Below are 14,633 nucleotides of genomic sequence, written 5' to 3' on the forward strand. Positions count from 1 at the left end.
ATTGACACTACAAGGCCAACACACTTCACTAACCATTTGACAGGATTGACAGTTGCAGTTTCTCAGAGGTTGCCAAACTTTTAGCCTGGAACAGGGGTGGGCAAAATGTGGCCTGGGAGCCAAATGCAGCCCGTCAGGTCATTCTATCTGGCCTGCAGGGCCCCTAAAAAATTTAGAAAATTAATATTAATCTGCTCTGGGCTTCCTGTCAGGTGGCCCTTGATGGCCTGCCGAAACTCAGTAAGCCGCCCTCTGTTGAAAATAATTGCCCGCCCTTGGCCTAGAAACTTAAAAGGAAATCTGTAATCAGGTCTCAGATTGAAGTACAAAGATTGAATGTATTTTTGGCTTATCTGTAACTGCCATTCTTTGTCCTGCTAAGTCCACCAGATAGACAATCACATGGCGATACACAATACGGTACCTGTATTCATAATGATAAAATGAGATACCTTGTGAAGTTATTAATGTCACATAAGCCCAGCCCAGTAAACACTTCCAGGCATAAATGTCTGTGCAGTTAAATATGCTAATTACAGCACCAGAAGTTATGGGCTGCGGTGTAGGGGAGGTTTGGCACCACAGATAGCACCCCCTGGTATCAGGGCAGGGAATGGGCAACTTCCCATGTTATATCATGTTTATGTGGGTATGATTTGGAAAAACAAGGCTGATATCCTAAACAAAATGCAAGCAAAACGGAGAAGGGAAACATTTTCATCCATTTTTGCTTTTGATGGGGAACTCACCCTAGATTCCTGTGTTTCAAAGAAGTCCAAAGTTGTGCTGCTGCTATCAAGCATGCACGATGACCTGTAAGTGGGTGGAGAGCACAGAAAACTGGACATCATCCATGACAACAATAAAAACAAGGGAGGGGTGGATAACCTTGACCACTTAGTCTGTATGACCACCTGCAGATAGAAAATCAACAAGTGGCTGATGACACTATTTTTCAATACACTGGATGTGGTTGCCAGTGCCAGCCTCATCATTTGGCTAGGCCACAATACAAACTGGAAGCAAAGATCACATTTAAGAAGATGGCACTTTTTTTTGCAGGAGCTTCGAGAACAGCTGATCAATGGACAAATAAAATGAAGAATGATGGATACACATAATCTGTCTAAGTCTGTCAAGTCTGGTATGACTGCTCTAAATTACAAATTGCCACAATGCACCCCAGTAGAACCTCCTGCAAGCATGAGTGGACATTGTGCTTTTTGTCCAAGGACAGATGACCACAAAACCCAGAAATGATGTGAAGATTGTAAGCAAATTGCTTGTGTGCACCACAGTACAGCACTGCTGCTTTGTGAGGAATGCAATATTTAGTTAAAACAGTTAGGAAATGTGTTTGGAAGTAATTGTTAGTTTGAAAACAGTGTGAACTGCAGACTTAGCAAATTGTTCATTCACATTTTGAAACGAAAAAAATTTAAATTTTGTTAATAGTTCTAGTTAAATAATATTTTGGGTTCAAATCATCATCAATACTCTTTCAAACAATCTATATGTTTAATAAATAGTTTTTGGTACATTTATACGATTGTCATTCAAAGCAGTTTAAGTGAAAGGAATGACACACAAGCTGATGGCAGTTCTAAACTAAATGGATGTTCAGTTCAGCACTAGGAATATATAGCTAAGTGACTATATGAAATTCACAGGGATAAAAAGCCAATTTCTAATTCCAATCATTAGGCTTGTGAGAATAGGGAAGTATTCGATTCAGATTCGGTGGATTCGAAGGACAGCAATTTGATTCAGTGCTTTGAATCACTGTCGATTCAATTCAGCCTAATCAAAATCAGAGATTCAGCTCTGATTCAGAGATTCCGATGGGCTGGGGAGAAGCAGGCACAGCTGGGCAGCTGTAGGTTCTTCTGCAGCTCCTCCTCCTGTTCCTGCCTCTCCCCAGGTGGTGGGATCCATGGGAGAGACCCCCTTGGCTGCCCTACCTGGCCCCATCCCTCACCCAGCCTCCCGGCACTTTAAAAAAAAAAGCCCCACACTCACTGGCTGCAGCCAGGGCTGCGGGGTCTCTGGGGCCTCTTGGCAGAGCCCTACCCATGCAGCCCCCACTCCCCAATCCCCCCCGCACCTGGCACCACCCCGATGGCTCTCCCGCCCGGCCCCAGCATCCCAACAATTTAAAAACAAAAACTTCCCCCCACAAAAACCCCCCCCCGGCACTCACAAACAGAAGACACTGTGGGGGCTCTGTGGCCACATGGCAGAGTCCCCCAGCTCAGCCCAACCATCCTGGCAATTAAAAAAAAAAAAGACCCACACTCACTGGCTCTGGCAGCAGCGATCAGAGCTTTTGGGTGCTCATGGCAGAGTCCTCCCCTGTGCAGTGCAGAGAAGTGGGGGGCAGGGGGGATCACCTGTCCCCCCACCTGGCACCCTCATGGCAGCTGCCCCATGGTGTGGGTGCAGCATGGTTCGGCAGGGTACCGCACGCTGCTTGGGAGCTGGGGTGGTTCCACATGGCAGCCAGAGCCCAGCAGCACTCAGCCCCAGCTCCCAGGCAGCCCCCAGAGTCCCTGATCCCTGCTGCTTTAGTCAGTGAGTACGGCATTTAATTGCCAGGAGGCTGGGGCAGGGCTGGGGGGCAATGTTCCCTCTAAGGGACAGCAGTCCATGAGTGTGTTGCCTCGGTCTGTGAGCACACCACCTCGGTCCGGCATGGGACACTTACCGAAGTGGGCTGAGGGCTGAGGGCCGGAGGCTGGGGCCAAGGGCCAGAGACTGAAGCCAGAAGCCAGGGGCCAGGAGCCAGGGGCTGGAGTCAGGGACCAGGGGCTGGAGCTGGAGCCTGGGATGGGCTCCCCAGCTCCAGGGAAGTGCTCCGCTCCCCCTCATCAGGGTCAAGGAGTGGAGCGCATCCTTGGAGCCGGTGGAGCCCATGCCAGGCTTCTGCCCCAGGCTCCATCCCTGCCTTGGCTCACCTCAGGGAGGCTCCACCAGCTCTGGGACTGCTCCACTCCCCAGCCCTGATGCCATGTGCCTCCTTGCTCCCCGAGGCCATGCTCCACTCCCCAGCCCTGATGCCATGTGCCTCCTTGCTCCCCGAGGCCATGCATGCATGCACCTTAGAGAGAACTTTGCTGGTGGGGGGGGGAGATTGGGGAGTGGGGGGACTGTACGGGAGGGGCTCTGCCAGAGCCCCCACAGCTGCTGCTGCTGCTACTGCCAGTAAGTGCAGCACAGCCACTGCTACTACCAGTGAGTGCAGGGCTTTAAAGAAAAAAAAAATTAAGTACGGGAGGCTGGTCTGGGCAGGGGATGGGGTCTGGCAGGGCAGCCATGGGGGCTTCTCCCATGGCGAGGCAGGCACAGCCAGAGGAGCTGCAGGAGACCCTGCAGCTGCCCGATCCAAATCTCTGAATCTTTTCTGAACAGATTTGAAGGCTTCAGATTCAATTTGGATCTTTTAATGAGTCTCATGATTCAATTCCAAATTGAATTGGCAGCCAAAGCTTTGCACAGCCCTAACAATCACCTTTCTTTGCAAGCACCTCTCCCCAACAATATTATGTGGCGCACAGTTATGTTACTGCTGTTGGGATTTTATTTTTACATTAGGGCAAGAAAAAAAGTACTGAACTCAGTCCTCTCCAAAGCTCATGGAAGTCAGTGAAATCCATAAATTAATGCTGCCACTGTTCCATCTCCCCCTGCCTACCAAATTTCTGTGGATCCATTTTCCTTGCATATAAAACATGCATCCCAATTTTCCTTGCATGTAAAATGTGCATCTCAATTTTCCCTTGATGGTTTTGGGGGAAAAGGGGTAATTTATGTGTGAGAAAATATGTTATTAAGCAGCTGTAACTGGATGTGGGCAAGACCCCAAAGTGGAGGTTAGGGAATATGTGGAGCTGAGATTTTGGTTAGGGATCTCAGAAATAGGAGACAGCACGAAGTTTGAGCCACATCAGGATGAAAGCTTCACTTAAGATAATATACCCTTGTACTGTGTATTTTGGTTCAGGTCTGTGAAAGGGGGCCATCTCGGGGCCAGTCGCTTACTTCAGCCTGCCAACCTGTCTAGGGCAGTCCACCTTGATTCACCCATCACGCCTTGATGTATCAAAGAAAACTGCTGGAAAAATGTGTGAGGCTGCCCATTTAATGCCCTGATGCCAAGAGTGTAATACACAGCTCCAACCTGCCCTTAACTGTGTTCCATGCCTTGCAGATGGCATCTAAAAATCACCTCCACTATTACTTCCCCGGCTCCCTTGCTGGGCCACACACAGCCTCAGGCCCAAACTTGGCCTCAGGTGTCCTCAGACATACCTTCATAGATTCATAGATGTTAGGGTCGGAAGGGACCTCAACAGATCATTGAGTCCGACCCCCTGCATAGGCAGGAAAGAGTGCTGGCTTCAGATGACCCCAGCCAGATGCCTATCTAACCTCCTCTTGAGACCCCCAGGGTAGGGGAGAGCACCACCTCCCTTGGGAGCCCATTCCAGATTTTGGCCACTCTAGCCATGAAGAAGTTCTTCCTAATGTCCAGTCTAAATCTGCTCTCTGCTAGCTTATGGCCATTATTTCTTGTGACCCCCAGGGGCGCATTGGTGAGCAGGGCCTCACCAATTCCCTTCTGTGCCCCCATGATGAATTTATACCCAGCTACAAGGTCGCCTCTCAACCTTCTCTTGCGAAGGCTGAAGAGGTCTAGGTGCCCTAGTCTCTCCTCATAGGGCTTGGCCTGCAAGCCCTTAACCATATGCGTGGCCCTTCTCTGGACTCTCTCCAGGTTATCCGCATCCTTCTTGAAGTGCGGCGCCCAGAATTGCACGCAGTACTCCAGCTGCGGTCTGACCAGCGCCCGATAGAGGGGAAGTATCACCTCCTTGGTTCTGTTTGTCACACATCTGCAGCTAAAGTGCAGTTAGCTTTGCTGATAACTTCATCACACTGATGACTCATGTTCATCTTGGAGTCCACTAGATCCCTTTCCGCTTCCATGCTCCTGAGCAGGTCATTTCCTAGGCAGTAGGTGTGCTGGACATTTTTCCTCCCTAGGTGCAGCACTTTGCATTCCTCCTTGTTAAATTGCATTCTGTTGTTTTCTGCACATTTGTCCAACCTGTCCAGGTCTGCCTGTAGTTGTTCCCTGCCCTCCGGTGTGTCAACTTCTCCCCACAGTTTTGTATCATCCGCAAACTTGGACAGAGTACACAAGTCACTGAAGAAGACATTGACCCAGCCTCTGGCCCAACTTTGTGCAAGACCAACCACAGGCCGACCTGCCCTGGTCTTATTTGCTCTCGTTGGGCCACTCCTGGATGTTCTCCCTGGGATGCTCCTTCCTGGGCACTCTATTACAGCCTCCACCACACCATATGCCCTCAGTCACTTAGCCCAACTCATTCAGACTCCCTTATAGGATGCCGCTCATTTGAAGCCTGAACTTCAGCCCCCTTCATACCAGCCTGCTTGCTGGCTGACAGCCTACCCTCTCTCGGCAGTGATGCCCCCTTCATCAAGAGGGCCATCAGCCTCTTTTAGGCTCTGGCCCTGCCTCCAGGTCCAGCTGGGGTGTCAGTAGCACTCCACAACCCTGGCCTGCCTCTTGCAGTGGGCTTACTTACCCTTCAGCCTATCAGCCCTGGCCCCCTTGCTTTGACCAGTTGATATTCCATGGCCTCAATCTAGCAGCAGCTGACCTTCCTACTCAAGGGGGCGGTCCCCCCTGGGCCCCACCATAAGGCCATCAACTCTCACCACTAAAGCCTCAGAGATCATATACCTGGCAGCCGTTTACTCCACTAGTCTCATCTGAGCCTTTGGCCTCACAACCAGTTCTAATCAGGGGCTTACCTAGCCCCTCAGTAGGCCCAGAAGCTCTAAGCCCCTTCCTATGCTGGCCTGTGCCTTCTCTAGGCCTAGATATAAAAGACCTCTCCACAGCTGGAAGCCTACAGCCACTTCCTTGGGACTTGGAACCCCACTGGGTCCCTAAGGACTTTCTCTTTCCCCATAGTTCCTACCCTAATCTTCAGGATGTTCTTGGGAGCAGAAGAGCTCTGGCTGGGCGATGTTACTCTGACAGCATCACTGCAGCAAGTACTCCTCAGTACCTACTCTTATACTGAGGCTGGTCAGCCCTGCTCCAATTAGGATGCCTCCTGACTGCCACCTGATTGAATCTGCGGTCACTTGAAAGTTGCCTCTCAGCCTGCTTAAGCCCTTAAAGTGGCAAGCATGCAAATGTGCGCCGCCACAAGGTCTAACTTTTTGTGACCCAGTAGTCCCTCAAGGTATCTGAACTCCTATAGGATTTCCTACCATATTACTCCCACAATGCATGTCTTTACAAAGCAGAAACTATCTTTCTCCCATTCTGATGTACTGAGATGATCTAGTGATTCAATACATATAAAATTAAAGCAAAGATTGCTTTAGAAGATTCAAATTAGGATCCTGTCCCTGAATTCCAAATTTGTTTATCCTTGAGGCTGATCCCAAGAACTTATATCCATGCTCAGATCAAATTATATGTGGGTATTTTTAGGCAAACATACACTATAAATGTCACTGTACATATAAATCAATAAAGATGTCTTATGCATTTTTCTGCTTGATGTCTAAACACCAGCGTTTACAAGATGGTCAAATTTAAAACATTAGCATTTGCAGCAGGAACACATAGACAGTTCTTAACTTGGGAGCAGTTTCTCCCCTTTATAACATGTTAGAGCAAAATTTTGATTAGATGCTGCCAACACAGAAGATTGAGACTGACATGCATATTGGACTCTGTGAGTGGAAAGTTCCAAGGCTCACCCAGCCCTTGCCCCCTGGGTGACCTGCGGACCTGTCAATCATTGTTGACCTACTTTCCCCACAGACATGCTCAGATTGTGTCAGTTTCTGACTGAGAGCATGCTGTCAGAACCTGACATGAGGTAATCTGACTAGAAATTTCTCTGTGGAGAGCGTTCTGATTGGCCACTAAATTCAGATAAAAGTTCAGTGAGCCCCTCCCTTGGGGGGAGATCGCGTTAGCTGGAGACAGAGGCTGGTGCTCCAGGAACAGTCTCTCAGTCAGGCCCTTAGGCCTATTGATCTCCTCCCTTGATTTGGCACTCTGTGTCCTCAACTGATAGTGATTGCGGCTTTGATTATTCGGCTTTCGATTGACTTCTCGCCATCCTTGACTACAATTTGGATTCTCCTTATACTGACGATTCTCCAGTTACTGGACTGTTTTCGCTTTGGCCTTGACTTCACCTCCGGATCACCCTCGGTACCTCGACTCGACTCTACTTACCTGGCTTTCGACCTTGGCTTTCATCATCGACCATCCGTTTGTCCATTGGACTGGTGTCACGACCCTGGTTATTGACCTATGTGTTACAGTTTTGTTTGACTGTTTACCCCCGTTTATGAGCTGTTGACCAGCCCTGGGACTTATCTGACAGGCTTGCCCTGTCGGGGAACCTCATGGGCCAACAGACCCCTTCACTGTTCTCTGTTGTTAATACTGTAACTGAAGACATCGCTGCCTATGCCTAAAGCGTAAGTTAAATAAATTCATCTTTGTTCAAATCCACTATGGGTCCATATCTCCTGACTCCATGCCAATAATCCCACCTGTCCGTATCTGATTGCCACCCCGGCCCACCGTGACCTTGGGGCCCAATTCATTCTGTTCGGTTTACCCCGACAACATGGAGTAGAAGTGTGATAATAGCTTTGCTATGAAGAAATATATACGGGCATATATCAACACTTCTAACATCTGTAACAAGACTACTAACATCAACTTGTAACAACACTTCTAACATCAACACTTCTAATTTATACATTTCCAATACACTTTGTTTACATGAAAAATAGTTTAGAATGCCTTTGATGAAGATTACAGCTTGTATTAATAATATTTATTGTCTTTATATTTTTAACATGCTAGTATAAAACTCTGATTTTTCTTAAACTTTAAAGCTAATGTGATAATGAAAGTTAAGAAAGAAAGAACTAATTCTGGGAATGTTTATGCATGGATTTTTGGGATGGAGCCTGTCCATTGTGTGCTCAAACTTCTCAAAATGTGTAAGATTCAAAAAGCAATCTGACAAGCAATTTGTTTTACACATACATATGGCATCTTGAGAAAAAGTCTGAAAATATAAGAGCCATTTTTAAACATAGCTTTTGTCTAAAAAACAAAAGCACTGCTAATATAAGCTACTATCTGGCAGCTGCTGATTCTGAAGGCAAAGCTGTGCTCTGTAAATAATTTACATGCTATTATCTGCATACATTCTCAGAAGACCACATCTCTTCCAAGGTTCTTAACTGTTTACTACAATAATAACCTATGACAAGTGCACAGAAATAGCATTTGCATAAAAAGAAGTTTACATTTTATCTGTTTTAAAGCATTCTTCCTTATTTCACAGAAAAGGATAGTTAATACAATCCAATTTTTTCCCCTTTCATTTGTCAACTTTAGTTTGGAAAACAGAGGAAACATGACAGTTGTTCTATCCTATCTCCTCATCTCTTCTTTCCAAATGAGGTAGTCCATGTTATTTTAGTTTCTTTTAATGGCTAGGGACAGGTGTTACATACAAACCGTTGTAAGTGAAACCAGTATAAGTGATAGAAAAATGTTCAAATTTGTAACACAACAGGGCTAGGTACAGCCCGAGGCTGAATTGATTCAGTCTTTGCAGGTTAGTTTAAGCTGCACAGGTTAAATTGAAACAGAAATGAACAGACATTTACCTTTGATTCAGGAAATGCAGCCACATGCCTGCAGTGGCTTAGGCCAGAAGCTGGAGGATGTTAAAGCACAGCTCTCTGGCTGTGTGTTCACTTCCTCTTCCTGCTGCCCCTAAGATCTCTGGGATTTTCAGTTAAGAATTACAGCACCAGGAGTCTACAGGATCGCTCATCACTTCCTCTTTCTGCTTCCAGGTGCCTCTGGGATTTGTACTCAAACTTACTGCTGGCTGTAACTGTGGAGTGGGGGAAGGGGTATTTAAACCTCTTCCCTTGCCTCAGACCCCAGCCTGGGTTTGCCTGGAGTGGGGCAGTCCCCCTCCTCTTAGGCTAGGCTGCATCCCCAGCTGGGCTGGCTCCCCCAACCCCGTTATCAGCAAGCCCTCACTGCTCCAGCTAGGGAGCAGAGGGGCAGGGCCAGCCCTGCTCTCTGAAGCCAGACAGCACAGCCAAGCAAAGGGCTGGAAAGCATGATGGGATGCTGGGGGACTATGTTTTAACTTGAACCAGGAAGGGGGTCTGTGACAGAAGTTACATAAACCAGTTTGACCCAAATCAGTTAAGTCTGATACTACATTCAACCAGGTTTATCTTAAACAGGTTCAGCCATTTTGAAACTGGTTTATACGCACTGAACTTCTGTTCTGTTACAGTTTTAAATCAGTTTCTGATCACTTAAACCTGTTTACATGTAACTTCTGTCCTAGCCCAGAAGATCAGTGTACTTAAACCACTTTCAAAATGGATGAAACTTGTTTAAGATAAACCTGAAGGTACTATCAGACTTAACTGATTTAGGTTAAATTGGTTTATTGAACTTCTATCCCAGATTCCCTCCAGAGTCTAGTTAACTTACAGTTACCCAGCATCCCAAGATGCTTTGAAGATCCCTCAGAAACCCTGCTTTGCAAGGTGGGCAGGCTAGTCTTGCCTCAAGCTCTCTGCTCCAGCTGAGCAGGGAAGCGTGTTCTAGCGCCCCCTTCTCACCTCTCCCTCTCTCCCACCAGCTTCTGGCCTGGGCCACTGCTGGCAAGTAACTGCATTTTCAGAATAAAAAATGAATGTCTGTTCACTTGTTTATCAGTTCAATCTATAGACTAATCTGTGAATATTGAATCAATTCAGCTTTAGGTTTTTCGAATGTCTGTACTTAGCCTATGTGGCTGTCAACAAAGAGTAACCTTGTCAACAAGTTGTCATAGCTGTTCTTCCAATGTACTGTATAGCACTTTCTAAAGATATGCATTCTTGATAGATTGATACATGATAAGCCATCCCAGATGAATAATATATAGCTTTAAAACTACCTAAATATTGATTTAATGGATACACCAGAATAATACTTTTGGGTAGCATAATGAACAATTTAAAATACTAACTGTGTGCTTACTTTATAGATCAAGCAACTGCAAAGAATCCATTGCAGTCTCTCATATAACATATTTATAACATTCCTAGGAAGAATTTTTTTCAGCTTAAAGAAGTCCACTCGTTTATTTCCATATTACTGAAGTATGTGAAATGACCTGATTTAAACCCTTTGATTTCAGTAGTAGAACCAGGATTTAACTTCCTGCATCAAGGACAGAATATAGCCTTCTACCTGAGTCTTATTTTGCTTTTACTAGTTTAGGAATAACTTAATACAATACAAGTGAGCAAAAGTTAAATTAGGCATTAAAATGGTTATGGTAACATTGTTTAATCTTGTTGCACACAGGCACTCTCAAAACTCTAAGGCATCCATATTACATCTGTGCTAACAATGAGAATTTCAGCTTTGTAGAATATTCTATGAAGTTTTTAACTTTCCTGAGGTTATGGAATATACCCCTCCCCCCCCCATTACTAGCACACCTCTCTGCTAGCAGTCACTTTTAGTAGGTTTGGTCCAATAACGAAAGATCCAACCAGACCAAGATTTAGAAACAACCATTTGTAGGATGTCATGTAAGAGGCAAGCAGACAGAAAATGTGGAAAGCAATTTCTGTACATGAAGCCAGGCAAAGAGAGTGATTTCTGAGGAGCAGGAAACCCCAACTTATTTAGCGCCTGACTCAGCCATATCAGGGGCCTACTGCAGGACAGTGATTGTGTATTGTAAAGAAGCAGCAGGTTGACCAGTGGGTAAGGACAGACTGAAGGAACAGGTTTGGGAAAGAGAGAAAGTAACAGAGTAGAAGGAACTGAGAAGTGGCCCTGTGAAGAAAAGGTTTTGGAATGATGGAAACCCTGTGACCTTTCACACTTGAGAACAGAGAAGTAGACAAGAAAATACAGCATTGTTTGGGGGTAGGACTACATATTTTAGAATTTATGTACTTTTAACAAGTTTCTGACCTGAAGCATGTATCCTTAGTGTCATGGCTTGAATGTCTAGATACAGCCCAACTACAGTATGGAGACAGGGGAATCTGGGAAGTCTTGATGAGAAGAGGTGGGTCACAGTAGGAAAGTAGACCAGGGAAAATGAGAGTTGGCATGACAACCTGGGTATTAGGGATAACCTCCTTTCTCACTAGAGTACTGACCTGCTACATCTTCTGGCAACCAGAAAACATCCTTTCTCCATGACAGAGTAGGTCTTGTCGTCTATCTGTAATCCCAAGTGATTAGCTAGACTCCAAAGTGCCAAATATCTGAAGACTAGCCTGTTGCCTCAGAGAAGGAAGACATGGACACAGCTTTTCTTTTTTCCCTTTCTATATCTTCCCTCCCAGTATTTTCAGAATAATAGATGAAGATGCAATTACATGGCTCCCCACTAATATATTAGCCAGTTTAATACCTATATATCATACTGAAGTTTTAAAATGGCATTATATAACCTTAAGATATAAAAGCCACAAACATGCATATAAACAGATTTTCTTGAAAAGTTGCAGATAAAATCCTATCGGAAACACAGCAAATGTAGCATGCTGAAATGGCACATTTGCTAATATTCCAGTAGTCAAGCAGGAGGTAAAAACACCCCATTACAATCATTTTAAATATAGTAAAATTTACCATATTTTGAGCTTTTAAAATAGATGCAAGACAAAACTGAAAGCACCCTGATCATCCAATACTGGTGGGTTTTTGCCCCTCAACTTGCCCTTTTTAAAGTGATGAATATATTCCTATATACAGCTCAGTTTTTAGCAACACCAAAAACATGCATAGAGAACGTGTCATTATATATCTATGTGTTTCATGAATGTGCCTCTCCAAATTGTGCTAATAATGAGTAGGCCATGCTACAACCATCATGTGACCAGACCTGTATCCACATGAACCAGGCAAACTGAGGACAGCAAGCAAGATGGAAAGAGGAATAATTTATTTTCTAAACTCATAAAAAGGAAAGCATACATTTCTCCCAGATGGTAATATTATTAATCTCCAAATCCAGAATAAGGGATCTATGTTCTATTACTATTATAGCGACATCTCACTGGGTAATTAGTCACAGGGATATATCCAGAGGTATGGCAGACTGGAGACACATTGGGGGATTGGACCAAAAGAAATCTCATGAGGTTCAACAAGGAAAAGTGTAAAGTCCTGTACTTAAGATGAAACAATCCCATGTACCACTGCAGCCTGGGAACTGACCAGCTAAGCATCAGCTCTGCAAAAAAGGACCTTGGGGTTACAATGGATGATAAGCTGACTATGAGTCAGCAGTGTGCCCTTGTTGCCAAGAAGGCTAATGGCATACTGGGCTGCATTAGTAGAACTATTGCCAGCAAATTGAGGAAAGTAAGTATTCCTCTCTGTTCAACATTGGTGAGGCCACATCTGGAATACTATGTCCAGTTTTGGGCTCCCTACTATGGAGGATGTGGACAAGTTGGACAGAATCCAGCAGAGGGCAATGAACATGGTTAAGGCTGGGCCACATGACCTATGAGAGGCTGAGGAAACTGGACTTATTTAGTTTGAAGAAGAGAAGACTGAGCAACCTCTAACTACCTGAAGGGTGGTTCCAAAGAGGATGTAGTTTGACTGTTCTCAGTGGTGGCAGATGACAGAACAAGGAGCAGTGGCCTCAAGTTGCAACAAGAGAGGTTTAAGTTGAATAGTAGGAGAAACTCTCACTAGGAGGGTGGGGAAGCACTGGAACAGGTTACCTAGAGAGGTGGTTGACTCTCCATCCCTGGAGGCTTTTAAGGCACAGCCCAACAAAGTCCTGGCTGGAATGATCTACTTGGGGATGGTCCTGCTTTGAGCAGGGGGTTGGATTAGAAAATTAGGGTTGGAAGGAACTTCAGGAGGTTAGCTCTGATTTTATGATTGGCACTTTATACTTCTGGAGATGATGAGATTCAAAGTTGCCGCTGTATGCACACTCTGGTTCTGGGACTTTGGTACAAATTAAAGCTGTTGCAGGGCTAAATATTTAAAATTTGCAGACCATAAACTTGTCATGTTTATTTATGCCAGAAACCCTATTCCAAGAGACAACCTCATTCATACTGAGGGAACACAGGTAACATATGCCCTGATTCCAATCAAAATGATTATTTCTATTATAATAGCATGTAAGGATCCCACGTATAAATCAGGAAACCATTGTCTAAGGCACCAGGGGCAGAGCAAGGGTAGGGGAGTGCAGTGGCGCAGTTGCACCCTCACTGATTCCTACTCCGTGCAAAGTTTAGAAACAACTCTTGGCAGTGGCACCAGAATTTCTATTTCAGCAACAGTGAGAGAGTCAATTGACTTCATGGTTCATTATGATCTACCTGATCCCTTTTAAACTCTTTATTCCACAAATGTTAAAAACCTTCTCTCCTTGTTAATGTTCTTGATGTTCCACCAATCAAGCCGTCCTTTCTTCTGCAATCTTGCTGTCTGTTAGCAGCTCCTGATAAGGTTGATCCTATTTCACCATCCTGCAGGGTGTTTCTAACTCTAAAATGTTGTCAGGTGTGGAAAAAACTTTCGGTGAACAATGCACTGTCAAAATGCTCAAAAAGGCTAAGTCTACAGGACTAATGAAATAATATCCTGTTTATTTTTTGTGTGTTTTTATACATAACATGTGATATAGCTTTATTTGTATGGCATTAATTTGCTATATTTGGTTTTGATTGGATTTTAAACTGAATAATATATCCTTAGGCCACTAGCATAGTGGTAACACTTTTTGTTTCTTTTTAACTAGAGAAAAATACACGTTGTGTTATATGTGATGATGCATCACACCGTCTCCACCCACCTTTTCAAAATCCTAGATCTGCCAATGAAAGGCACTGTAGACAATCATACACCACATAACTCATCTTTGTCCCAGACAGCTCACAGTTTGCACAGCTTAAATTTTGAATACAAATTTTCCAAAAGAAATTGCTTAAATTGCTTACTTAAATTGCTTGCTTAAATAGCCCAAGACTTATTTATAGAATTTATCCAAATGAATGGTTTAATGAACAGAATTGTAAATTACCTAGCAAAGCTTAAGAAGAAGAAAAAAGACAAAAGTGCCAATTATTTGTTATGAAATATTTGCTTCATTCTAATTTTTATTCAGTATTTTGAGGGAGACACTGTGGGCAAATCTGAAATAAATGAAGATTTTCCAGCTGTTTTGTTCCAGCAATTCAATTTAGCCCCTAACCAAATTACTTTGCTATTTTTCCAGTTCACTTTTACTTTAAAACAATAAAACATCCTACGTGCAAGTGAGAAATAAAGTTTGAAGCCAGTCATTAATTTCAGGATAGGGACCTTCATTGAGGATTACAAAATCAGTCTACAAGTTTAGGATAGCAGACTCATCGAGGAGCTCTGCAGAGAGCTCTGGAAGAGAGAGAGAGAAAGAATTTTTGGAGGTAGAAAGGTAGGTTCAGCTACAAGAAAAATATGATTTTAACTTATAGTGAAGCATATATGG

At 44.4% G+C, this 14,633-nt stretch overlaps 1 protein-coding gene across 1 annotated transcript in view; it reads right to left on the bottom strand.

Annotated features, from left to right (window-relative positions):
- Nucleotides 1-7,328, bottom strand: part of NYAP2 (neuronal tyrosine-phosphorylated phosphoinositide-3-kinase adaptor 2) — a 149,858-nt gene extending 142,530 nt beyond the window's left edge. Inside the window, exon 1 of the mRNA XM_019532559.1 lies at nucleotides 7,295-7,328. Coding sequence (XP_019388104.1) covers nucleotides 7,295-7,328 — 34 coding nt within the window. The remainder of the gene's footprint in view (nucleotides 1-7,294) is intronic.
- Between the last annotated feature and the right edge of the window lie 7,305 nt (nucleotides 7,329-14,633).

Source organism: Crocodylus porosus, unplaced genomic scaffold (genome assembly GCF_001723895.1).
Source record: "Crocodylus porosus isolate Cpor-Errol unplaced genomic scaffold, CroPor_comp1, whole genome shotgun sequence".
NCBI lineage: Eukaryota > Metazoa > Chordata > Crocodylia > Crocodylidae > Crocodylus > Crocodylus porosus.